A 27,890-nucleotide genomic window follows, 5' to 3' on the forward strand; every position below is an offset into this window, starting at 1 on the left:
AAAGGCCGTTATTGAAAGGTGTTGGAAGTAACAAGAAAATCATAAGGAATATTTCAGGTACAAGGTCAAATCCAAATGACTGAAATTACATTTTAAGTTTACAGATCACTGATCCAATGCCGAATATGTGCTATTGAGCTGCTATTGTTTGGCGTCAGTTTCATTTTCTGCGATTTCTATCCTCATATAGGGCAGGGTTACTGGATTCCTTGATAGTTTTGTCAGAAATCTAAATTGCTAATGAAGTGACAGGACTAGCAATAATTTGTAATTCAAATCCTACCAAGTGAATAGTGACACTATTTTTGTACTGGATTGAACTTTTTGTTGGCCTTTGCCTCGACTCTTATCAAAGGCACAGTACAGCGACAGCATGACTCCACAAACTGTCTGTTTCTTAAAGGGAAGGGAAACAAATTATAAATATGGCATATTCCTGTGTTACACTATTTTTCATGAAGTCTGATGTCTTCAAATTCTAAATGTACCAAGACTTTGGACAAACTCTCATTCTTTATCGCAAACAAGTCTGTGCTTGTGTCAGACTGCCAGATATTGGAAAAGACCTGTTATTTGCAGGAGTGTTGATATTTCTTTCACTTCCGAGCGCCTATCACTCTCTTAGGATAAATTAGTGGGAAAAATGTGCAATTGTCACTCACTTTAGAAAGAAATATACAATTAACACCAGGGCCTGGAATGTTGTTTATTTGTGAGATCGGTTTACACGCTCACATTCTCAGCTGTGTTTATTTTTAGTTGTCGTTGCAAAAGCCAAAGCCGCACAACACAAGAGGGATCCTGGCTAAAGACCTCAGCTAAAAAAAAAAAAAAAAGAAAATTCAATAATCAGTTTTTTGTTTGGGGAAAAAAGGCTTATAAAACTGTAACTGAGGTTCATAGTATCCTATTATATGGCTGAAAGAAGCACATAATTGTACTTCTGCCACTAGACACTCCTCAAAAATCTCAAAGCAACGTCGCAATATTCTGTCTCCTGCGTCAGCGATTGACACGCTAATTGGCCCTGAAATATTGAAGGAGAACCATCTTCCCTCTCCACGAGGAAGTAGTGCTCTGCCACTCATTAAGGCAGACTCCTAATTTGCCCATTCTCATTATATTGACACAGCGCAAGAACCGATGTGATAACTGTGTCATGGATCACGCTAATGATTGACACTAAGACTTAATCCCACAAAGCACATAATTGCTTACTTCTGCGGTGCCAATTTTTTTAATTTTTTTTTTTTTAATTATTATTATTCTTTTAAATAAATCATGTGTAATGCCAGTGTTTGATGCTTTAGGTGGTGTATTCAAGATATTTCAAGCCATCCTTTTTAAGTGGGTGGGAGGGGGATCCGTGGGTCTTCATGTCGTTCCCACAAAGGGGAATTAATGAAAGTCTAGAGGAGTCGATTCAAAGGGTACATTTCAAATGAAATATTCAATAATTCGCACATAGCATGTATTTTTCATATGCTACCAGAGGTAACGTAAAGGAAAAATTTGATTCTTCAATTCTCAGTTTCATATAGTTACATTCCAGCAAGAGTATATTAAAATGGAAAGATAGAAATAGTTATAATTTTTTATCCCATTATACAGAGGGTCATATTCAAATACTGAAGCAAACATGATTTAATTTGAACAATGTGTGATATATATAATATATTTCCACTTTGCCATACAATTTTTTTTTAATTAAATTTGCCCATTTGCCATGATCCCATAAAAGAAAAGGGAACATAGATACCTAGCTCAACTCAATGCATGCAGAACCGCTGTTCCACAAGTAAACTAAGCGTAATAAATGGCGACATCTCTTAAAGTGCTTTATTTCAATGAATTGCCCGAAGTGGACCAAATGGCAACTGTATATTTTCGCATTGAGCTGAAAAAAAATAACACATACTCAACATTTGCATGAAGTGGTTTTACAACATGTTTATTTTGGCATTAAGAGCAAATCTCCGGCTCCATACTGCAGACGTGTATGAATGTAAGGCTATCGTTCCGAACACAATCAATTTTATGGCATTGAAATAAATTGCTACATAAAATGATTGTGGATTTTTTTTTTTTTTTTCTCAGAGACTGAAATGTATGACTAGTGCTAAGAAAAAAAAATCACTTCAGGGGCACAGGATATGATTCATGTTATTCTCGCACTCATTAAACCGTGCAGTGACCTTCTCTGCTCCACCAGGGGGGCACAGCCACCTGGACTCCATTCATTTACTCAGTCGAACCCTAATAATTTGTCCCGTCCATATTTACTTTCTGCCCGAACATTCAGGCTCAGTTAACTGTCACACAGTCCCCGCTGTTAGCTTGACAAACAGCTTTAACTATTTATCTTCAGTCGAATGGTCTCATGAAACAGCTTTATTTTTTTTCGTTTTCGCTGTTCGTTTGTTTTCGTTTTGCTCTCGTCATTCTGTAAAATAAACAGTAATCTTGATTGCATTGTGCCCAGCACTAAACATCGGGATGTAGTTTTCCGGTATTTTGGTCAATACACTTCGCCTTCTTTATCATGCCTCTTTATGAAATCCTTTTCTCTTCCCCTTTGAGGCAGGCTGTTGTCAAATCACATGACTAAAGCTTTTGTCAGAATTGGATGCGGGTGATCATTTTGACAAAGATGACGGCCATGGTTTTGCTAATGTGTGAAAACTTAATTTCATAAATTACATTTGAACTGAACTGATTGCGCATTTGCTAAAAGCCTTTTTTTCTCCTTCTCTCGTATCTAATTGCACATGTGTATTATGTTTTTATCAGGCGCATACGGCCATGATGACTTGATTTTCTGTGTTTTTTTGTTGATTGCCGCATTGTTGTCGGCACATGATTGACAATAGCAATTATACCCCCAGACTAATAAGCAAACTGAGCAGTTGCAATATAAAATCAATATAAATTATATATTAGGAAAGAAATTACCATTCAAAGATCGCTTAACTTTTGATATGAATATGCTTTTTACATAGTTTCTGTAAAATGTCCTCAGATAGGTACCCTCCTAGGATTTCAACAGATGGTAAATGATATATGGTTTAATGTCATTTATATTTTACCAGTGAGTCTGCTATAACTAATGCCACATTTCTTTGCAGTATTGGTTATTGATTGAATTCCCAGTTATTGATTGGATCATAGCAAATCAGAATATCCTTCGTATGTTGCGATCCATTAATAAAAGTTTCTTCTTTTTTTTTTTTCCCAGAATTATGCTTCAGCAGCAGGGTTTGAAGGTGGGGGTTATTTGGTTAAACTATGTAATTAACCACATTAACATGAGTTAATTGTCAGTGTCCTCAAACCTGTCATTTGGGCGGCTTCATGGACAGAAAATCACTTGTATTCAAGATAACGGATGGCATTGTCACATAGAATCATCACTGTAATCACATTACAGATAAGGTAAATCTGACCTTGTAATTACTTTTTTTTAATATAAATAGAAATGTGACTTTGGCGTAAAACTTGTGCCCAAACCAAATATCTGAATTGAACCTGCGAATTTCAGTCGATGGCCCACAGGGTAACCTTGGAAATTGGGCTAATTTGGGTCGAAGAGGCAGAGGAGAAAGGCCAAAGCAAAACATGCAATCAAACCTAATAACCAGATCATATCGGATCAGTCGAGGCCCAGGTTATCGACAACTGCCATTGGTACCGATGAGCTACAGGGAACCAATGGAAACTGGGCTACTGTAGGTCAAAGAAGAAGAGGAGGAAGGCGTGTTTGGAAGCAGAGAGAGAAGAGGAAAGGCAAGAGTCTGAGACTGAGAGTAGGGACTTTGAATGTTGGGGCAATGACAGGAAAAGCTAGAGAGTCGATTGACATGGTGCAGAGAAGGAAGGTAGATAAACTGTGCCCAGGAGACTAGGTGAAAAGATTGCATGAGAGATTTCTTGGAGGAGAGGTTTGTTAGGAATGTTCTGGAGGTGAAATGATGGTCAGATGGACTTGTGAGTCTTAAACTGGGAAATGAAGGTGCATGGGATGGTGGTTTGTAGGGTTTGACTCTGGTGACGAGAAAGATAAAGAGGACAATGGCAGAGCAGAGGACTAAGAGATGGAAGCTGAAAAGGGAGGAGTGTTGTATGGCTTTTATGGAGGAATTTAGAAAATTTCTGGGCGGTCAGGATGCTCATGAGACTTGGTTGTGGAATGAGGAAGTGAAGGCTGGAGTACAGGGAGAGGCAGTGCAAGGTGAAGGTAGGGTGAGCAAAGGCCAAACTAAGGGGGTATGATGAATTGTATGATTGTCGAAATCTTCTTGTCGTGGCAACTGGGCTTGAATTTCTTCACTTGAAGACGTTTCACGTGAACTGAGGAAGCCTCTCAGATGAGGGGTGAAATGTCTTCAAGTGAAGAAGGTCAAGTGCAATTGCCATGATAAGAAGATTTTGATAAGAGTTCACTATGACCTTGATGACTGAGAACCTCCACAGAGATGACTTGTATGCTTGGTTGCACTGTAAGGTGGGAGAGAATGATTTATACAGGTTGGCAAAACAGAGAGTTACACATTGAATGGATGTACAGCAGGTTCGGGTGATAAAGGATAGAGAGGGAAGTGTATTGACAGATGCTAGAAGAGAGATGGGAGGATTGAAAGAGGGCCTTGAAGAGCTGATAAATGATCAAAAATGAAAGAGAGGGAAGGGTAGAAGTGGTGACTATTGTGGACCACAAAGTGGTAGAGCGGCAGAGATTAGTAGGGTAAAGTGAGGAAGGCATTGAAGAGGGTGAAGAGTGAAAACACACTTGGTCCTGATGATATACCTGTGGAGGTCTGTTAGTGTCTAGGAGAGGCAGCAGTAGTGTCTCTGATTAGATGTTTCAGCTGAATCTTAGAAAGTGAGAAAATGCCTGAGGAATGGAAAAGAGGTGTGATGGGACCCATTTATAAGCATAAGGGAGACGTGCAGAATTGAAAGTTATAGAGCAGGCCTGGCCAACCTGTGGCTCTCGGACTGCATGCGGCTCTTGAGTTCATGTCGATTTTTGTGTTTGTGTGTTTTTCACTTGTGCAGCAAAAAAAAAAAAAAAAAAACACACAAACACAAAAATTGACATGAACGTAACAGCCGCATGTGGCTGGAGGGATAAAGTGGATGAGCCATACAATGAAGTTATGGGAAAGAGTAATGGAGACTAGACTGAAAGCAGAGGTCTGCCTTTGAGTGCAGCGGTATGGATTCTTGCATAGAACGCGTACTACATTTGCATTATTTTTATAAGAATTCTGATAGAGAAGTACAGAGAAGGTCAGAGGGGGCTGGATTGTGCCGTTGTAGACCAAGGAAAGCATACGACAGGGTGCCGACAGATTAATTAGGGTTTTGTATAAGGAAGTCTGGAGTGGCAGAAAAGTATGTTAAATTGGTGCAGGACATGTATGCAAGATGCGAGACAGTCATGAGGTTTGCTACAGGTGTGACATAGAAGTTCAATGTGGTGGTGGAACTACACCAGGGATCAGCCCTGAGCCCCTTCTTGTTTGAGGTGGTGATGGACATGCTGACAGAAAAGGTTAGACCGGAATATCCGTGGACCATGATGTTTGCAGATGAGATTGTGATCAGTAGTGAGCGCAGAAAACATGTTGTCTAGAGGTGGAGGTATGCTCTTGCAAGGAGATGAAGGAATGAAGGTTAGCCACAGCAGGACAAAATAGGTATGAATGAATAAGAGGGACCCAAGTGGAATGATGAGACTACAGGAGATGGGGATTAAGAAAGAGGTTAAGAAACTGGTTCAAGCAGGTTGGATTAAAGTGTCATGAGTACCATCCGATAGAAGAATATCGAGCAGTATAAAAGGAAAGGTGTACAAGACAGTGTTGAGACCATGGATGCTATATGGTTTGGAGACAGTGGGTTTGAAGGGATGGAGGCAGATCTGGAGGTAGCAGAGATAGTAAATATTAGTAGAAGAGTGCTAGGATTGGAACTGCCAGGCAGGAGGTCTAGAGGAAGAACGAAAAGAAGATTTATGGACGTAGGGAAGTTAGTTGGTGTGAGAGAAGAGGATACGGAGATTAGGGATCGATGGAAAGGGTTGACTCGCTGTTGTGATGCCCAAAGAGAAAAGCCAGACGTAAAAGAAGAAGAAAATTGAATTCTGAAAAATGCTGAATACACTGTTGATTTCTTGATAGCTGATTTCTTTTTCTTTCTTTAGGTCCTTTTAGTAAAGATTTTTTGAGAAGACTAATTGCCAAAATTGACTCGTGACAGATTGCCAAGACTCAGAGAAGACCGAAATGGATTCCCTCAAGAAAAAGTTGACGAGCTTATGATAAAACATTTCCACATCATTATTATTATAATGAGAAGGATTTTTGAAGTCATCAATCAATGTGAATAGATCATAAAACACATTTTGATTAAAATAGATATCATAGAATATATCAGGCAGTACTGAATCTGAAGTATTTTGTGTCATTTCCAATATTTCAGTGATTTAAAGCCCAAGCAACATGTTTTATTTCAACCATATAGTTGATTTGTTGTTATTACCTAATTTTGACTGATCCTTCAACCGCCATCCGGGTGTATGCAAAATAGTTTTCCCCAGAAATATCAACCGGGCAGAGGCTGCCAAAGTAGAAATGTGAAAGCCTGGGAGAAACGCACATATTAATATGTATGCGTTAATATATAGTGGAATCTAAAATGCTTTTCGCATCCGTCCCATCCTTTTTCGTAGAGTCAACAAGAGCGGCAAAGGCATCGTTGCAAATGACTTACTGTCAGCAGCAGAGGACGGCTCTCTTTGACAGCACCAACACAGCCAAGACAGCCAATCACCATGATAATGGTCCCCACGGCGATGAGCAGGTTTGCCGCCGACAGGGAGGGGAGGGATGATGAAAGGGTAGCAAAGTTTCCCTGGGTCACCGACAGCCACACTCCCACCCCGAGGATGCCACATCCTCCCAACTGCAGAGGAAACACAGAAGCATAAAAGTGTCATCGCAGCAAGAAATCAATGTTTATCCCTAAACAGTTTCACACATAAACACCATGCACGGATTTTTTTTTTTTTTTTTTTTTAATATATTGCATGTTGCTGATGGCTTATAAAGATACATAAGCATACATGTGAGAATTAAAAGCAACAAGCCTGCAGGGGATGAAGAGATACATAAAAATAGTCGCGCAATGAGAGGTGACTTTACGAGAGAGCTCCGACACTCGCATGGCTGCTTTTGAACGCAACAAAATCATTTACTATGACGGAAGGTACATTTTCACGACCGTGCATCATGTGCACGTAAGCCGTTGACAATCCGCATGGGTTGACGGAATTTAAAACACGAACGTAGGTTATTCAAACTGCAGTTATAGCTATATTTTTCTCTGGAAATTTGATCTGAACCAGATATACATCGTCAAAACACCAGGTGCACGAGGCCATGCAAATCCACAAAAAGCCCCTCGGCTTCGACAATCAGTCAGGTGCATTGCTTTACATGAAGATGAAGCTTCAGTCACTGGCTGTATGTTATTGCAAGCCAACACACACACACACACACACACCACAGAGTTACGCCGCTCTGACTGTGGTTAAGACGACACCGTTGAGAGTTAAATGCATTATTTATGGTATTTGCTAAATGTCAGCATGAAACAAACTGCCGTTTAGAATGCATCCATGGATGCACGCGGCACGCCGTGCGTGCAACGAAAAAAAATCTCCCGATGCATTTCGCGGACAGGCAACACGTGATCGTCGGAGCAGAGAGCCTGACACGTTTTTTAAACCGAGTGGGCTTTGTCAAGGTGAGGTTGATTATAGCAATGACCTCTCATCGTGAAACAGGGATTGCGGATTGAATACAGGTTTTAAAAATATTTTCAAAATGTTTTAAATCGTTTCTTCAGAGCGAGACGGGGCGATTTTAAGGCGGTTGCTTCCAAAATTCAAATCCCCTCATCAGTTAAGCATGGTCAGGGTCAAACCCTTTAAAACTTCTCCGTACATCAGCACGAAGGGAAACTCGTCAGAGATTTTTAAGGCTTTAATAAGACCATGACGGTTTAATTAGGGAATCTGAATTCTTCACCAGAGATTGCGTTCCGTGTTTTTAAAATTCCTGTGAGCATCCCTTTCAGAGGACACCTCAAAATGAATCCCGTTAACTCAAAAAAGCCCCACCACCCACCCAACCTTCCAAACAATAACCCGCAATTTTTGTCAACCTTATTCCGAAATCTCAGCCTGACGCAGCAGATAAAATAGTATTCTTATCTACATTCTATAATTTACAGGTTTTATGCTTATTTTTTGTCAGCGGAGGCGATGCTGGATTATCATTAGCCGGTTGATCCGCAACTTGCAGCATCAGCAGAGCCGGAGCTGCTGGAGCAGTCAGATTTGTAGCAGGGAACACTGCAGTGTCACGTATGACTTTGAGCCAATGACAAATTGTTTACATTCGCTCGCGGTTCGGGGGCCCCGGGCGACACTTTGCCTCGGTGCCCCGAGGAAGCGGGGACCTGACACTTGCACTTTCACTTGCTAAGGAGGCCATTCACCTTCAGTTTTTCCACAAAGGAAATGTCAGAAAGTTATAAACATGGAGGATTATGGTAATGCCAGCGGCTGTGCTAAAAAGTTAATTTAATGGTGGGTTACCTTTGAATTCATTCTCACATTAATTCTGCAGAAATTTAACACTTGTGCTTTGTGTTATCTTAATATACAGCATATACCCAAATATTAGATACATTTACTAAAAACCTGGCTCATGGTTTTACAGACAATTTTACCCGATACTACGGTATTACTGTAGTTCTGGCATGATGCTACATTTGTCTTTTGACGCTTCCCTATGGCAACTGTCTGTCTCACTTCTTATTGTAAAACCTCCCGCTTTTCGCTGTTGTCCTTTTGGAGGAAATGTTGCGTGGATTCGCAAGGGATGATGAACTCGTCGTCATTGTTACCGAACACGCCGTGTCATTACGTGAAAAACCAACATCTGTCACCGCGCTTAAAAAATGTCAGCTGGTCTAAGAGGATTTATTTTTTTATTCGTGTGCTTCATGCATCCCAATATTTGCCTTTAGAGGCAGATGCTAACAAATTCACGACATGTGTCAGGCACATCCACAAAGAGCATCCATCATATACACACAAATACATACACGGACCCGCTCGTGCTGACTGTAATCCCGACGGCAATAGAATTTACGTAGCTAAATACGTGACCGCGACAGTGCCCCCACCCCTACCCCACCATCACAAAACAAAAAAAAACTTTTTTTTTTTCCGCCATTTCCGAGTGCAACACTAGATCTTATTTAATGAGCCCCTCATGCCAGAAGTAGGACAAAGCTCAAATAAAAAGCACCCATGGGGTTTAGATTTCTGATCAACATCTTCCACAGCTGGATAATTTCAGCTCACCGAAGGGCCTTTTCAGGTCATTGCTGCTCACAGCAGACCCTTACAGCGCCCGGCGGTGTATTCTCAAATGACGACAGGCTACAAGGAGATGGATTGCTGAAGGACGAAAAGTGAATGGTGGAGAACAGTTTGACGTCGGTGCAATGTGTTGGAGGACACATGGGTGCTATTCAAAGCTGCAGAAAGGGTCCAGCACAAACTTTTGACACCCCGAGCACGGCGATGTGTGGATGCAAGCGGCGTCATACTTAAAAATCAAGGATTCGATGATGCAAGTGCAAATTTGCTATTATGGGCACTGTTTCGCAAGCTTTTATTAATTATCCTGAGGCTTTCCAAAGTAGTGGATGAGGACGAGACCCTCTGATTTACATTGAGTAGCCTAAACGTTGTTTTTTTTTTTTTTTTTTTTTTTAATTCTTCTTAGTCATAATTTTAAAAAAATCAATATATCATTTTTGAAATCAGTTTTCCAAATCATGATTTACCGAAAGACTTTTTAGTTGATGCCCCCTGTGAGCGCACTGTGTCACCAATTTGAAATTTGTTATGTATGATTTACAGTAAGTGGGTGGGATTTTTTTTTTTTTTTTCAAATTCTTAAACCATAACAAGTGCCACTTACTGCAAATCGTAATAATTTATCTGTATATATATTCATAAGTGTGCAATATTTCATTTCATAACAGCTGCATGTGCTATATTTTTTTGTACTCTTGTGCACTCCTTATCTTTCACCTGGTACTTAAGACCTTAAGACACTTTATAGCCTTGACTTGTTACTTAGACTCTTTATAGTTTATTTGTATTTCTAATTCTCCCCCCTTTTTCTACTATTTAGACAATTTCCTACTATTATTTATTATTGTTATGTTTTACTTGAAACTCTGGCTCAACAATTGCGGGATAAATAAAGTTGTTCTTATTCTTATTCTTATTACTCACATTTGTAAATAATAAATAAATTATATTGAAATAATAAGTAAATCATCCGTAACTCAGGGCTTAGACTTCACCTGTATGACTAACTGCTCATGGCAGCATCATGGCTATTACCAGGATTAATATTATAACAGAGTAGGTAAGGTTCCCCTGATAAATTTAGTTTATTCACTTTATTTGATCCGACGTCGAGCAGTGAAGCAGAAATGCACGCGGTAATATCATTTTGATGAAAGTGCATTGTTTCTGAATGGTTGTTTTATCAAATAAACAATTGAGCTGCGGACATTCTTGATCTGGGCTTGCGGTTTGTAATTCAGTCGGATGTTTGAAAGCCCGCATTTGCGATCGCTTTCATCTCTCTTGAGCTATGACAACTCACGTGTACATTTCTCTATTAATTTGAACACTTTGTCATGCGCACCATTCAGAATATTGTTTGTGTGATTTACCATGTTTCATCCATTATCTGTCTGGAGCCATTTTGTTTTTGCTAAACCTGAATTTAGTTTGACCCACAAGTGCGAATCCAGTCCTTACATCTGCTTTTTTTTTTTTTTTTTGATCTGATTTATTTAGAGAAGCCTCGTCAAGAGTCGAGCTGAATATAATTTTTTCATTTTGCCTGTACCTGATACAAAACAACGTTGCGCAGTGGTTAAAAATATATAGCATGTTATGACACTGTATTAGAAAAAGAGTTCATTCCGATCCAATTTTTTCTCATAAATAAGATGTTGCTAAACAATATATTGATTCATAAGCAATATGCAAATTAGTTACTGCCTCAGAATGCAAATGTTACTTTTATTGGGGGAAATAAGTAAACAATAAACAGCGAGGACGAATACAAGGGATGTTAATAATGAATTGCAAAGAAGTGTTCACCCGAAGCAGGAGACAGAGATAAATGCTGTGGAATTTATGCATGAATTTTTTTTCTTTTTTTTTTTTTTTTGTAAAGTGTGTTTGAAATATACCTTATATTAACATTTAGCACCTCACAGCATCTCGTGAGGGCGTAATCCTGCTACCGCAGAAAAGCCCGCTACTTCTCACGCTGGCTAGATGCAGAGCCACCAACCCGATGCCCTCAAACCATCCCTTTCCATGAAGGACTTGACAATGAGATTTCAATTTTGCAGAAGTAGTTACATAATAACATACGAGACGGGAGAGAGCTTGCATTGACTGACGGTCACAAATTTCACTATGAGCGTCTTTGGCTACGTTTTATCGGCGAGAGCATTTCTCAGCGTCCTCTATCTTTGCAAATACACCGTCGGCTTCTCTCTTGGTCAAAATATGTTTGCATGGGTTTGGCTCTGCTTGAGTAACTTCAACTCATACTTTTCCTGAGCTTTCCCAGGACTCCTCCAATCCCTGAATAAAGGTTTCCTTTTCATCAAAGGACCGGTCTCACCGCACACTAATCTTCCCTAAAATCTCAAATAACCATTCAAATCTTCTCAGGATCCAAAATGAAGCATTTATTCACCTCAGAACCTTTTCTTCAAAATCCGCAGTCCAAAGCAAGCTCATAACGTCATATATTTTTATTTTGTTGTGTTTTCTCCCTTTGCTCTTCTTCCTTCCAGCGTGTCTTTGTCTTCAGGTTTAAAAAAAAAACAAAAAAAACTGCGGCGTTTATTCAGGCTCCAATAGCTTCAAATATTCCGCTCAGGATCTGCCAAATGCCATACTAGCATTCAGAGAGCATAAACGTAACCAAACAAAAAAACGCACATACGATATTCAAAGCAAAGCGGGGCCCCCTCTCAACCCAACAGCAGCAGGGACAAACTAAAAGGCATGAAAGGACATAACATTTTCCAAGGAAGCTTCGCACAACAGGCAAAGATGAACATCCTGTGCCGGCACCGTGATGTACACTTAGATGAATGTCAAACAACGCACAAAACTTCCACATACCTTTTAAAGGTCACATTTGCTTTCTTATTAAATTCAGGGACTGCGCAGCAAATCTCATTGCTTATTTTTTTTAATTTTTTCTCAGGTTTTTTTTTTTTTTTTTTTTTAAAGCTATTTTACGAAGTAATTCTCGGCTCCTCGGTGAAGCCATCGATCCCCGAATGATTTAGCATTACCTAGGGGGGAGGTAATAAAGTGCCACAAGGGTGTCCCAATTCTTTTAATTCATCCAGACTGACAAGAAGGGACTTTTCAAAAAAATAAATTTGTTGTATAACTAAGAATACTACAATTTAAAAAGAAAAACAAAAAAACACACTTTCCTCCAAGGATCTGTGGGTGACAGAAAGCAGTAATAACGATTAACTCCTCAAAGATTTTTTCCAAGGTCTAATTTTGGCATTTGAATAGGTAGTTATATATAAATAACAATAATAAAAACTGCTAGGGATTTAATGAAGACAGCAGAAATTTAAGGGAGCGTCCTTGCCAAGTTGTTTTCGGCTGAACTAAATTTAGGCCGTGACTTCAGCCCGGGGTGAGGTTGTTAACTCCTCTTGTCCTTTTTTTAAGTGACTCTACAAACCCAACTCGAAAGTTTGCAGATAAGAAATTCAAATGGACTTTTTTTTTTCTCAGCAGTGTGGTTTTTACTGACGATTAGAAATGCGCATTAAGTTTAATACTTTATATTTGTTGATGGATGACCGCCAACATGACGTAAAGTGAGGTAGTGAGGTTGACTTACTTTTAGCAAAGGGGTGGTGTGTTTACAAATTTGCAAAATTCAAACGTATCCTCAGTATTTAGGTCATGGTCTGAAGACTATAATTCTTATTAAAAGTCCTAGAAAAGCGTCATTAATGTCTTTTAAGTAACAAAGAGCCCTGCTGAGCCTTTAATTACTGGAATTGTTGTTTTCTCATTCTACTCTAACCTAAATTTACAATATATGTTCGTGAGACACGATCGTATTGATAACCACCACGGCCGAAAGCTCCTGTTGAGGAAACAGTTTCTGATGTCAATAACTTGTTTTCTACATTTATTACTTTCTGGAATTTGAGTCTTAATTGTCAAAAAATAACCTAATATTATTTTCCCCTTGGTGCAGCTTTGCAAGTTTCCCACGGGTGGCGTCTTGAGAGTCATCAATTTCCCCAAGGGATGCCCTCTCCATCTAATAAGAAATATTAAAATCCAGCTTCTTAAAGCATAGATGTCTTGACTCCCCTTTTGATGGCAGTTACTTTTTCATGTCGTGCACCATTAATAAGCAATCACTTGTAATGCTTGATTCATTTGTGTGTCTGAAATTGGTAAAGAAGTAAAAAAAAACAACCTGCTTGATAAAAGGATTTTTCATCGCCTAGTAGGTAAAAATGATCTGACCCGACAGCAAATCTGAGAATCAAAAAAGCCTGGATGCCAGACGCTGTCTCCAATTGCACGGTAGAGAGACAATTCCAAGAATAAGGCGGTTAGTCATTCTTTTTAACATCCTTCAGTATTATTGTTATTTTCCCGAGTGGACAGCGCGAGATTCCTCTCAAACACTGGTATCTCACAGTTTATTGCATTCAGTAATTTACATTTAGTAACGTTTTACCAGCACCAGGAAGACTTTCATGATGTTAAATTTATTTAATATCTGCTGGGATGCTGCTCCCTATTGAATTGGAGTGTGAAATATTCAACTCCAATGAGAACAATTCAAAATGGTATCTTTTAAAGGTAGCTTACAATGCCTGTTTATAGCGCCCGAGGTGTCCGGAAAAGAACATTTGAATGAGTCTTGAATCCCAGTTGGGCAGTTTGGAATTAGAAAGGAACACGAAAACCGCAATCAGCCCATCGCTAATATATAGTAGAACTGCATTTTGGAGGGAATATGGTTTATTTAGTCGGATTTAGTCGGTCTTAACCCTCTGTGGCAGAGAGGATAGACCAATGTTCATTTTAGTGAACTTCGGAATTTACTCGTGTCCCCGTTTGTGAGCCAGGAAGTGTTCCTCACCTTAGGCTGTTTTGTCATCCCCACACTGAGAATTTATCACAAAACATCCTGTTTCCTGTTGCAAAGGGGAACCGCAAAAACCCAACCTCCACCCGGCTCCTCTAGTTTTGTTTGTGCCAAAGCCTGGCAACCTTTGCACTGGATAGATATCACCACTATGACAGAATGTGATTTATCACCAGAGAGCACAGACCACGGCTATCGTACATGCGAAATATATTGTGTTGTTATAATGAAAATGTAGTGAAATTGTAGATTTTACAGAAGGCTGTTGTGAATGAAGCCATGGGCAGCTTGTTGAAAAAAATAATGATTCCATACGTAAGCTGAAAACTTACATTTTAGAGAGCTGAGCTAAATGCGACTAACAAAGTCTAGTGCGGCAAATTGGCAATAAATCCTAAATGTTTGTTACGTTTCATTTTTGTTTATTTGAAGGTGTGAAATATCCCGATGGTGGTGGCATATTGTTATTTCAACAATAACAATATTTCCTGACAGATTTTTTTTTTTTTTTTTCCACTGGCTCACTGAAGACTCAACATGCCAGATGGTTTTGGTGCAATGAACCATCGGAGAAGAACTTTAGTAAATACAATTTGGTGAGAAGCGCAGGCACACGCAAAAAAAATAATAATAATGAGCAGATTGGCTGAACAATAAGATTGTCACTGCACATAGCCACCAGCGAGAAAATCACTCTCTGGAAAAGCCAGTAAAGGGCAGAATGAAAACATCTTTTCAGTCAAATGAAGTCTATACTGCCATTCTTTGTCCTTCTTTCAGTTGAGGAATATTTCCAGTTCCGATCGAACATATAGCACTATCTATGGTAATCTCTTCAGGCACTGCTTTTCAAATCCAGTCAACAGATGCTTTTTGCCGTTGTTGCAACAAAAAACATGAAAAATGTACCAGTAATAGCTTCTTCTCGGATGGTAAAACCACTGTTTGTATAGTGACAGTCTGATAACGTGAAGCTATGTGAGATGTATTCTACCATTTAACTTTGCAAGGCCATTTGCACTGAAATTAAAAACAAATCAGAAACACCTCTGTTGATAATACTTATCGTAACTCTGGCCACAGTAGCTAAAAAATTGATATAAATCCTGTTAATGACATGAGCATTATATTGCTCTATTTGATTACTCGATCCCCAAATGAATCACAGAAATTTGTGATTGATTTGAATTGATCTCCTCCTGCCATCATTTTCTTTATACGTCTAATTACGCAAGTTTCACATGTCTTTGTAAGCAAATAGCATAAAGGCCTTGCCCCCTGCTCTACTTCTGTTCAATGCCTTTACATGAATCCTTGTCGTATCTGTTATTAAATCAGTGTAGAAAAAAAAATTATATATATTTTGCCTTGCTTTTGTTTCTGTCAGCAAAGCAAAATTCTCTTAAACAAATTTCCACACAGGGATTAATTAATTATTATTATATTCTTCTATTGCATAGTACCTCTGATGCTTTGCTCCATCCATTCTAACCTGCTTGAAGCCGCTTCTTCACCATCTCCATTGTTCTGGACTGTTGACCCTAAGTACTTAAACTCTCCAGTTTCTTTATCTTTATCTGTACCCTCACTTTTTCAGTTGGGTCAATCATTCCCACGCATGACAGTATATTCTGTCATGCTGCGACTAACCTTCATTCCTCTTCTTTCCAGAGCGTACCTCCACCTTGCAAGATTTTTCTCAACCTGTTCCCTGCTCTCACTACAAATCACAATCTCATCTGCAAGCATCATGGTCCATGGAGATTCCTGTCTCACCTCATCTATCAGCCTGTCCATCACTACTTAAAACAAGAAGGGGCTCAGAGCTGACCGCTGATGTAGTCCCACCTCCACCTTGAACTTCTCTGTCAAACCTACTGCACACCTCAACACTGTCTCACATCATGCATACATGTCCTGCACCAATCCAACATGCTTCTCTGCCACTCCACACTTTCTCATACAATGTCATGAATCACCTCTCGGCACCTTGTGCTTTTCTCAGTCTGCAATGGCACAACCCAGCTCCCTCTGACCTTCTCTGTACTTCTCTATCAGCATTCTTTGAAAAATAATGCATCCATAGTACTCTTTCTAGGCAAGAAACCATATTGATGCTCTCAAATGCAGACTTCTCTTCTCAGTCTAGTCTACACTAATCTTTCCTATCACTTCATTGTATGGCTCATCAGTTTCATCCCTCTATACTCACCGCAATTCTACACGTCTCCCTTATTCATAAAAATGAGGACCATCACACTTCTCCAGTTCTCAGGCATCTTCTCACTCTCTAAGATCCTGCTGAATAATCTTACCAGAAACTTGACCACTGCCTCTCCTAGACACTAACATATCTCCAAAATCATATCATCAGGACCAACCGCATTTTGCATACATGTCCTGCACCAGGCCAACATACTTTTCTGCCACTCCAGACTTCCTCATACAATATCATCGTTGTAAAATCAGATGTTATCGATACTAGTTATAACCAAGAGAGCTTCAAGAACATAAGAAATAGAGAATAATCACTGGGACATCCTTGGTGACAAAACTCTGGGAATTTAGAGGCCATTTTTTGGCTTTGCATTCATGTATTTGTTTTTCTTTTGTTATTGGGTCAATGATGGACCTTTTCAACAAGACGGCGCTGTAAAATTGCACATTGGTTATTGCACATCTCGTTTCCAATTCCCCCTCCCTGGCAGTATTAGATGGGCCCAGGCGTCAATTTTCAATTTAATAACAGCGTATTGCCACAGAAGATTCCCCATTGTTAGATCTTGTTACACTTTATTATATAGTAATTTGGGGCACAGCGGTGTTGGATTGGAGTGAAACAGGACACTTGTAGAGTCTGAGATGAGCTTACTCAAGGAAATGCAGTATAATCAAAGAGTTACAACATTAAACACTTCATTAAGCATAAAAGAAAACACAAGATGCAATGTGATACATAGTGAGCCTATATCCATAAATGGGAACATCATTCACAATTACAAGCATTCACGTAATATGATACAGTACTTTACCCTTGATAGAGTGACTATGAACTTTATCCTGTTCCTGTTTCACTGTCCCCCCATTTTAAATGTCTGCGGGGTGAGGTTATATGGATTTTTAGCAGTTATAATAGTAGCGCTGAAGGGGTCAGAAAGCCAAGTCCACAGAGCGCTATACAAGAACAGAAGCATTTCTCCCCTCTATCATACTAAAAGGATGTCAATGATGGTTCTTAGAATTTGAGTTGATTTTTTTCTTCCTTTTAGGTATTCATTCAAAATTATTCAGTTTTGACAGTGTTATCAGAATTATCCAGACGTTTATGCCCCCCAAATATGTTTTCTTCGTCAAATACTGTCTTTTCGTCATAGTCTTAAAAGAACATACGTGAACAGCATTACTTATTTCAAATTAGATTTTTTTTTCCAGCCCTTCTCCTCATCACCACTTTAAAATACCATATGCTTCAGTAAACTAATGAGCGTTTAGAAATATATGAATCTGATGAAACCCAGCCGACGTAGTCCTGGTGCGGCAGATTAGCTGAGGCACTGGGTGTTAAACTATTGCAATGATTTGAGCATACATTTTTAACGTTGAAGCTAGTAATTAAAACCTGAGATCACAAGGCTGGAAATCGTTTTTAGTGCCAACAAAATTCATCTCCAACTGTGCAGTATGTGATAGTTTTGAATCTAATTTAAGGTAAATCAAACAAAAATTTATGCGGCGTACTCATTTTTTCATTGGCCTTCAAGCCATCTTCTAGGGGTCAGGTCGCAGGGGCAGGGAGGCCCAGACTCCCCACTCCCGTAGCCACTTGGTCCGGGGGGGATACCGAGGTGTTCCCAGGCCAGCCTAGAGACATAGTCCCTCCAGCATGTCCTGGGTCTTCCCCAGGGCGTCCTCTCAGTTGGACATACCCAGAACACCTCACCAGGGAGGCGTCCAACAGGCATTCTGGCCACATACTCAGAGCCACCGCATCTGACTCTTGTCCACATGGTGGAACAGTGAGTCTACTCTGAGCCCCTCCCGAATAGCCGAACTCCTCACCCGATCTCTAAGGGGGAGCCCGGACCCCCTGCGGAGAAAACTCTTTTCTGCAACCTTGCGAGCTTCTGCTCAAGTCCAGCTTCTTCTTCAATAAGATAGACTGGCGCAAAGTACTGGAACGCTCTTTTGCATCCCCTCTTGAGACTCCAAAAAGGTTGGGTAGTCTGAACTGCTGTTGGGTACAAAGGCACACACAACAATCCAAAGGTGGAGGGAAGCAACCTTTTCATCCACCGGATGGGACCCCAACATAGCGCAGAGTCGGGGGGCAATCAGTTTACCCACACCAGCATTGGTATCTAATCAGTTTTAGTAATCAAAGAATAATAGAAATTACTTTTTTGGGATTGAGAGATAATATTTAAATGCAATACAGATGTTTATGCATTGGGAGTGTGTTGAATTGTTGAAGGAAAAAAAAACAAAAACATATATGTATATATATATATATATATATATATATATATACATATATGTATATATATAAAATAATAAAAAAATAATAATAATAATGGAAGAAAATCAATTTAATCTAAAGTTAATATAATGAAACCCTTTCTCAGAGAGATTCAGTATTTGTATCAATGACCACCCAAGGAGAGTTGGCAGCGCTCTATAAATATAAAGGTGTGAAGCCTCGGGCCACGGCTTCATCAGATGGCCAAACTATAATTACACCTAACAAAAGCTTTACTGATCTATTTCCTTCCCACGAGGGGGAAAATCGACCTCTGACCCATACTTGCTGTGAGGCATCTGTGTTACCACAGAGCGGCCACCATTATGACCGCCATCATTCTTTATATTTCACAGTGACATGTTTTGAAAGAAAACAAATTTGACTACCAGAAGAAAAAGGGCTTTGTGGCACTTGGAGGGTTTCCTTAGTTTACTTAATGAATTATGGATGGATGGATATAAAATGAATATGGGATTTAGCTAAATTAGACAGATAAATATGTCATAGCAGAATCGGAATGGAGCGTATCTATACAGATCGAGATGGTAATCAACTTACATACTTAGTAAAAGTGTCACAAGGAGCCTACAAATCAGTTCCTAGTCACATTGACATTTACTTATTTTGCAATTAGAGCTCTTAGGAAACCATCATCTCACCTTCATCCGTAGTGATCATGACGCGAAGGCAGAGAGCCCTGCCTCGGGCAATCTCAGCCTCCCCTCCCCGACCGAAACTCTAGCATCTCGTCTTAAGGTATGGTCACCAACTAATTGTTTCAACAACAACAACAACAAAAAAAAAATGAATGCCTGGCACTCGGATGCTGACCTACTTCCCACAATAAAGGCCTGACAGCTGCTGCTCACCCGGGAAATCAGTTGTTAAATTTAAGAGTCACACAGGTCGGCGTGGTCAGCAGGGTGAGGTAAAGGAGAGAAGCTATTCTGTGCTCACCTTGCCACTTACCTCATTTTTATAAATTTCACGCAAACGTAAAATCTCCGGTCTAAATTCAGAGAGTATGTGCTAGCGTAGAAATTCCCTTATGTAAAGATTTTTTTTTTTTTTTTTTTTTTACAGGGTCTCTCATATTTGAGGCTCTTGAAAGGATCCAATTCAAATACATTCAAGCATGAAATACTGTATATACTGTATATATGCTTTAGTCTATCTCCCACATTAAAATTTAAAGATGCTATATATTTAACTCCGGTAGATACGCTGCTTCAGATGCACTACTCATTTCCCTCTTACTAAAGCCCCTTACTACAGGCCTGTCAAAACAATGACTATCTCATATGTTCATCAAATACGGCTGCAGCGCGATGGGACCGAGATGTGCCAGCCGGCCAATAGACAGATGAGGTGAAGAAAAACGAAATAAATTGAGGTCTCATAGCTAAGGGTTGCAGTCAGCTCAAATAGACAGGCTATTCTAACCAGTCTACTTGCCAAGCGCAAAAGTATTCTGGGGGTTACCCGAGCATAACGTGAGAGCATGCTGTGTTTTTGTTTTTTAAGGCTCCGTAACAAAACCTTGGATCCAAGGATTGAAGTAACATACCGCGGTGAAATTCTATTTCAGTGGGCGTCACACCCAACAGTGCAGTATCAGACTTGCACCCGGCGGTTTCATGACCATTACCGCCAAGGGCTACGGAGCCTTGGTTACTGGACCATCCCTATCCGCTGTTTTTGAAACCTGCGATGCTCGGTGTCATTTACAACCCAAATTACAATAACAGGAATGAAGTATCGCTATGAGTGGGTAATCCTTTTGGAGAGAAAGTAATTTCTGAATTCAAACGGGAGGGAAAAAAAAAAACGCTTGTAGAGTGTACAGAGAGCTTGAGGCCTAAACTCCCCCCCCCCCCCCCCCCCCCCCAAAAAAAACAAAAACCCACAGAGGTACACAAACGAAATGTCTCAAAAACATCTGCAGGCTATCCGCTGATGATAAGTGATTATACTAACTCAGCAGCAAGTTGCCTCAGATGAGAGTTACGGAACTTCCACAGACGTAAGCGGTAATGAGATCACGTCCCATGTTTTCAATATTTCAGGATGGGGCTTTGAAAAATTACGCCAGCTTTGTTTTACTTGACAATTTAATAAACTACATGGATTTTCAATCTGAAAATTCTCTTGTGGGGGGGCTCGCAGCATCATCGGTAAATTATCCATCCATCCACGCTCCTTTCCGATTTGCGGAAAGATATTTCACTCGGGTTCTTATTACCTCACAATCTTTTAGAAGGTTGCTGTGGAAAAAAAAACAAAAAAACAAACAAAACTCTCTGCTGTTTTGACGCTCAGTGATAAAGCTTTATTGTCGCGCATGAGTGAAAGTGGTGAAGTAGCAGCTTAGCCTCCTGCATTCAAATAGAGATCTTATCCAGTTTGGTAATATTCCTTGTCCCTTTTTTTTTTTCCCTACTTTGTGGTAAAACAGAAACTCGCGAAGAAACACATAAACCACAAAAGATGTTTTGATCATCTCGTTCCTGATATAGATATCCTCTGCCGTCTCGGTAGAAGTCAGCTGCATATGGATTTTCAGAGCACACTCGAGCTGTGGATGAGATCCATATATTATACTGTAAGTCTGCCACCGAAACCACCAGAGCCAACATATCGTGATGTGGAAAAAGGCTTCGGGCTCTTGCGCATAAAAACAAACTGACAAGATTCAAGCAATACCTGCCCCCTACCCACACCGGCATCCCCACACCGTCAGTTCGCCCCTTACCATCCTCTGCTTTCTAATTCTTTGATATTCTGAGCACATACGATCAAATAGCAAGCAAAAAAAAAAAAAAAAAAAATCACCTCCTCATGTTAACCATTCTCTTTTTCTTTCACAGCCATCAGAACACGAGCCGGTACATCCCGAAAGGATCGTGTGCTACGAAGAGGCTACATTTACATTTTAATGTCGCACAAAGTGTAGCTCACATCAATGAGCGTTTAGAGAAAGGGTGTCCTGTTTTATACAAGAGCCTATTGCTTTCATTTTCACTTTTCTCCACATAGATGTCGGGATTGCTGCACTCGATAAAAGTCTCTGGAATGACGTTGGCGGAGGAGGGTAGTCGTAACGGTGAGCCTGAAACACTGCAGAGCCCAAAAACACACCTTGTACACCCTACTATAAATAAACTTGCCGCACATGTGAGACCCAAGGAAGATGCAGAGGAAGCGAGGGAAGCAGCAAGACACTGGACAGGGTGATCAATGAATTTCCAATCCCTTGAGTATTGTCTCCTCTCCCTTCACTTTGTGCAAATGCGAACACACACACACACACACATGAACACACACCCTCTGAGATACTGATGCGCACACAGCTCCAGGCCGCCTGCAGGTCTAGCTCATATCGACTGGCCAATTGGTTGTAGAGGCACCTGTATTGTTACACGTGGCAAGAACAGTCCCAGAGCAACGTACCAGCTTACATACACATAATATACTTTGATTTATTTCCCTAATGCCAGATACTAAAAGTGCCCCATAAATCACAAAAGTCCCCAAAAAGACAACTTTGTACAAATGCCACAAATCTCCGGAAAAGACAAAGAGTCATGTCCTGTAAGTGTGCCGGGTGTCTAAAGCTGTATAACTCATCGGGAAAGTAAAATAAATTATCCCTGAATCCCAAATACTCACCAAATATAATGTAATGTGCCTTTAATTGAGAAATGGTTTGTGTTCTAAAGAGCCATAACCAGACTCACTGCCTTAAAGAGGGTGTAATGTTCATTAATAACATACATAGTTAATTCTGTGTAAACACTAAATTTTTTTGTGTTCTGTTAATGTCTTTGCCCTTTTTTAACACACATTATCTATCTAAAAAAAAGGGGTTTGATTATGACGAGAGAACTATGAGCTCACATTTGTCCTTGTACGTTGTAATAGTGAGAGCACAACAGAGGTTGCTGCATCCGCTAGAACATTAGTGCTGTACCATGGACACGCAAGAGGGGACATTGTAAAATATCTTTAAGGGGGACAAAAATATATTACAAAACATAAACATGAATCAATACAAAAGCAATCCGGCATCTGAGTCAGCCAAAAGAAAAAGGAGGCGCGGCACCGAAGAAGAGCATACGGTCATTAGAAAGCGACCACGCGGTGCATTATCTCCTTTAGGCATCTTAATCACATCACTGTACTATTTATAGCGCTCAAATTAATTACAAATTTAAAACATCGGGGTTGTAAAGTGTCATATGATCTCAAAAGACATCTTCCAGATGTGTAATTGTAAGTGCAGCTCGTGAAATATTCATATGTGACATTGTTGGTCATTTTCTCTGTCTCCGAAGCTTCTTAATCCACCTTAAAGTGACTTATCTGTGTGTGTGTGTGTGTGTGTGTGTGTGTGTGTGTTTTCATTAAAGACCATCTGAGGTTAGCAAAAATGGACCTCGGAGTCATGAAAATTTTAAAGGAGATATTTAAGGAAGGGGGGGGGGGGTGATGAATCGTAAAGCCGCATCTTGCTTGTCGGATCAAACAAAAAAAAGAATGCCAGCTCCTCCTCCTGCAAAAACATGAGAATAAACACACACGCTTCTGATTAGGCCTTAATTAGTCGAACCGGGGGAAAGACGCTTAACGTTGAATCTTGGTGTTTAACAGTCAAACCGGTAGCTGGCTGATGTCTCAAGAATAGAACATCAAGCTGGAGCGGTGATTGCATTTTAAGGTGCATCTGGCGCCATAAAAGCCCCGGGTACGACTCTGCCTTTATACGACCATGCAGAGCAATCATCAGCCCTAATGATTCCCACGAGACGGAAGCTCACACCGGCATAGATCCACCCCCGTGTTTAAAAGGGGCAATAGATTCAGAGCAAAAACTGATAAACCCTTGAGAGTATAGTAAAAAGAGACTACATTTACAAGCTGCTTTAATCCGTCAGCTATACACAGTGGTGGTATTGGTAATAATAGTTGTGTAATGAGGGGAGGAGGACCGCTATCTTTTTTTTTTTTAGTCACTCATGTAAACATCTGAGACGGAAGAAAACCTGCTGTTGCAAACAAATCCGGTTCAAAGAAAACCTGGAAACAAACCGATCGCAAAGTATCTGGTGAAGAGGAAGCCCCCTAGGGACTAATTGGCACCGGGGCATTCGGCGTGTGAGAACGCCGTTCCTCGACCCCCTTCGTAGCGACTGATTTTGAGGTTTTCCAGCGCAATAAAGTGCTGATAATTGTCCCAAAACATATTCAATTACATTACATTACATTACATTGCATTTGGCAGACGCTTTTATCCAAAGCGACTTACAATAGAGGACATAGGGACTGCAAATACACCTTCAAATACACGATGCACAGGAAAAATACAGAACAGTAAGCTTGGTTTAGTGAGGTTTTTTTTTTTTGTTTGTTTGTTTTTTTTGACATAGGCACACAAACGTACACACACACACTGCATAGCCTAACCTGCTGCCAATTTTGCTTATAAACTTGCTAAATTGCCAGTCATGTCTTATTGCAGGCCACACGAAATTCACAAAAAGTTCAGTCTTCTGCCCCGATGTACGGGAATTAAATATCAGAACATCACCTGGTTTCGCAGCCGCGGAGGTGCAGAAACGCGGCCGAGTGATTTTCACTCTTAGCGCATGCAGCTCCTTTTCAGGGCGTTCCTGTTCTGCCTGCTCACACATGGCATGGTTATATAAGTAATTGGCGGGTCAGTGGCAGATGTATATTTAATGGACCTGGAGGGAGACGTCGAAAAACAAAGAAAACAAATAAAAAGAAATGAGCAGCAAAAGAAACCAAAAAAAAAAAAAAAAAAAATCTGTTTCACATGTTTTTTTTTATTTTTTATTTTTTTTATTTATGTTAATTAAAAATATATTCAGGACATTAGCGGGAAGATTGAAAGATCTTATTCGCCAAGCAAGAGTGATACAGATAGGCACAACTGAAGGAGGCTGTTCCAGAATGTGGAAGCGTGAGAAGCCTTTTTTCAGGAAAATTCCTCCTCATTCCCAGCAGAGGCTTCCTGGCATATTCCCGATAATGATACAAGTCTTGAGATAGAAAAATCGTCAATCCAGACTCCTTGGAAATCGGCAGATCGATTGTTTCCCCCTCACCTTTCTGGAAAAAGGTGTCATTAGCGAAAGACATTTCATTACAGCGATGGGCTCCAGCGTTTGTGAGGATTCTCGGTCATCCAGAATCATGATACCCGCTGATAAATCTTACCTCGCTTGATTTTCTGGATAGGATGCTTCATTTGTCAACCATAATAACATTGATTAACAAACATCTTTGTCCTCTCTTGTAATTCTTAGTTGACATCGAGGGGTTAGAGCAGAATGAAACAACTTACCTCTCTAAGTGCCCCGGGGAAGTAATTGACCAAATAAGTTTTGTAGTTAATCCTGATTTAAAGTTATCCTGAGAGTAAACTCTGTTTGAGAACAAGTCAGGCCTTTCCCAAGTGCAGAGTCCGCGACACTTGTATTAATGTTACTTTCAAGGCACACAGAAGTTCGTCTCAATTATCTGAGCTCTGAAACACCGCTGTGTCTCCCGGGTTGGTCGGAAAATCACTGAAATATTCAAACTTTCACATTTTACGTTTAATCAAATGATTCGCTATTAGTGGAAGTGGTTTGAAACCTGAAAGCTAAAAGCTTGCAGAGGCCTCACCAAGAGCACCAGGCCAGTTGTGGCCTTGGGTATTGGCTTGTATGTTAGTTTAGCCGGTGAATTTTAATTATTTTTGTGAACAACACAACTTAAAGCTGTTCCGCTAGTTCACTCCTGCCAATTTGGCTAAATTTGGAGCGTTGCTCATCGTGACACTGTCCAAGGTCAGGTAGCCAAGAGAAGCTTGGTGAGGAGGCCAAACTAACCGCACTAAACAGCTTTGCTTATAAGTCTGTGAAGGCTCTCAGTCACCCAGGTCAATTCTTGTCAAAATCTTCTCTCAGCAACTGGACTGGACTTTCCCTTGGAGATGCTTCACCTCTCATCCGAGGAGCTTCTTCAGTTCGAACGGACAGTGTGAAGTATCGGATTATGAGCATTGCTTCCACCGCACCTGTTGGTTTCATGTTAACGCCTCAAAAATCAGCAAGTTGCTATTTTCCAATGCAGGCTTGAGCAACAACTTGGACATGTATGTCTGTGTCTTCGATTGGACGATTTTGTAAACCGCATGTAATGCTGCCTTGAGTCGGTTCGGTCGAAATGGACAAAAGTTCAAAAGCATATGCAGGTTTTGCTTTTGAATAATGGCCATATAAAGCTTTACAGTTGATAATTTGGCATAATACATTCAGTAATTGGACTCTACACCCAACACTGGGATATTTTGGCAACTATTCAGACCAACTGACAGTAACAAATGTGGACAATTTCATCTGCCACAGAAAGCAATGTGTGATACTTTATGATTTGCATGACGGCTTTAAATGAAAAAAAAAAACCCAACTGTATCCAAAACACTTTGTCGCTATTTCGTGTCGTCAGTTCTTGATAGTCTATATATCAATGTCGTGGCTGTTTACCCACATTAGAGAAAACTATTTTGCCAATAAAGCAGGACCACGAGGCAGCTCGAGCGTTTGAAGAAAATCAACTCGGTATTCGGCAGGAACTCCACAGTTTCCGTCTGTAACAATGTTGCATTTCAAAGCTTCGTCCCCCACATCTGTTCAGTCTCCCTTACATGCACAGACCCACGTTCAGCCGAACAGAAGCGTAGTATTTCACCGAGTAAATGCCTTCTCTGTTTCCGCCCCGGTAATGACTGACTACTCCCATTCAGTCCCCTGTTCAGGTGCTGCTAATGAGAAACTGCATTGACAATACGGACACTATAAGGCTGATTAAGTTAAGCTCTGTGAGGGTAAAAAAAAAAAAAGAAACTGTTATACTGAGTATGTTCATGCACTTTTATTCGCCTCTTTTCATGAGGCAACTGTTTTGGTCAAAAAAAAAAAAAACACTATAAGGAGAATTTAGCACGTGTCGTGGGATTCACTATGCCTGCATCAGTATTTTGGCCGATTTGCTGTCGTGGGTCGGAGATATTGAAAAGATAATTCTTTCCCCGTCGTTGACATTTTTTTATTTGTCAGTGTATAAGTGCGTTGTGGTTTTTCCTTTTGTTCTTCATGTAAAATTAACTACTATCTAAAATTTTCATCCGATGTTCTTTTTGTTCCCCCAGCAGCACTGACGTCCTTCATTATACAGCATAACATATTGTGTTTTCACAATATATATTGTGGCTGTAGCGCAAAAGTAGGTTTTATCAAGCTCAGACACCTTAACTTGGCATTAATTTCATTTTGCTTCATTTAGTTATCTCATAAAACTCCCGGGTGCTGTAACCTTTTAAACACACATATCTCACGTTAAAGTGCAAATGTCACAACCTTATTCAAACGTCATCATTTTCACACCACCAAACGGTCCACCAACTCGTTTTATTTTTGTATATTTTTTTATTTGTGATCTTAGCAAATAAGCCTCCCTTTATGCAAGGCAAAACAAACTAGTCTTTTTGATTGATAAAAGGGACGAAACTAATTTAGGACCTGCTGTGTGTAAATGGCGGGGGTATCTATTTCTTTTGTTGTTGTTTTTTTTTTTCTTTTTCTTATGTTTGTTTATCATCGTATTCACCATTGCATTTTATCACATTACTTTGCCGTATTGATCCGCTCTGCCCTCGCTGTGATCAAATCTAAAAGCTGAAATGGGGAAAAAAAAAAAAAAAAAGAAAAAAAGAAAACTCCAGGCTCCTAGATACTGCTTGGTCTTTGTGTTGTCTGCTGATGAAGGCATTGCAGATGAAAACTCAGAAGCATGCTGAAGGGAAAAACAAATCTCTGACAGCAAAAGTATGAGATCAAACAACACGGGAGGGGATCGGGGGATGAGCAAGAGGAAGGAGAGAGAGGGGGGTAATAGCACAGTCGACGGACAGTGAACAATGAGATGTGAATGAGGGAATGGCATTGGCATAACAAATCAAAATAGGG

The 27,890-nt window shown here is 40.1% G+C and overlaps 1 protein-coding gene across 9 annotated transcripts in view; it reads right to left on the bottom strand.

Moving 5' to 3' along the window:
• The window catches only part of tspan4a (tetraspanin 4a), a 160,962-nt gene that overhangs the window by 50,438 nt on the left and 82,634 nt on the right, over window positions 1-27,890 (bottom strand). For all 9 annotated transcript variants that reach the window (XM_086144058.1, XM_086144062.1, XM_086144061.1 and 6 more), the window contains one exon: window positions 6,775-6,966. In XM_086144058.1, the coding sequence (XP_086000184.1) occupies window positions 6,775-6,966 (192 nt within the window). The remainder of the gene's footprint in view (window positions 1-6,774; window positions 6,967-27,890) is intronic.

This window comes from Fistularia commersonii, chromosome 3, assembly GCF_037954325.1.
Source record: "Fistularia commersonii isolate RoL2024-O1a breed Wild chromosome 3, RoL_Fcom_v1.0, whole genome shotgun sequence".
Classification (NCBI taxonomy): Eukaryota; Metazoa; Chordata; class Actinopteri; order Syngnathiformes; family Fistulariidae; genus Fistularia; species Fistularia commersonii.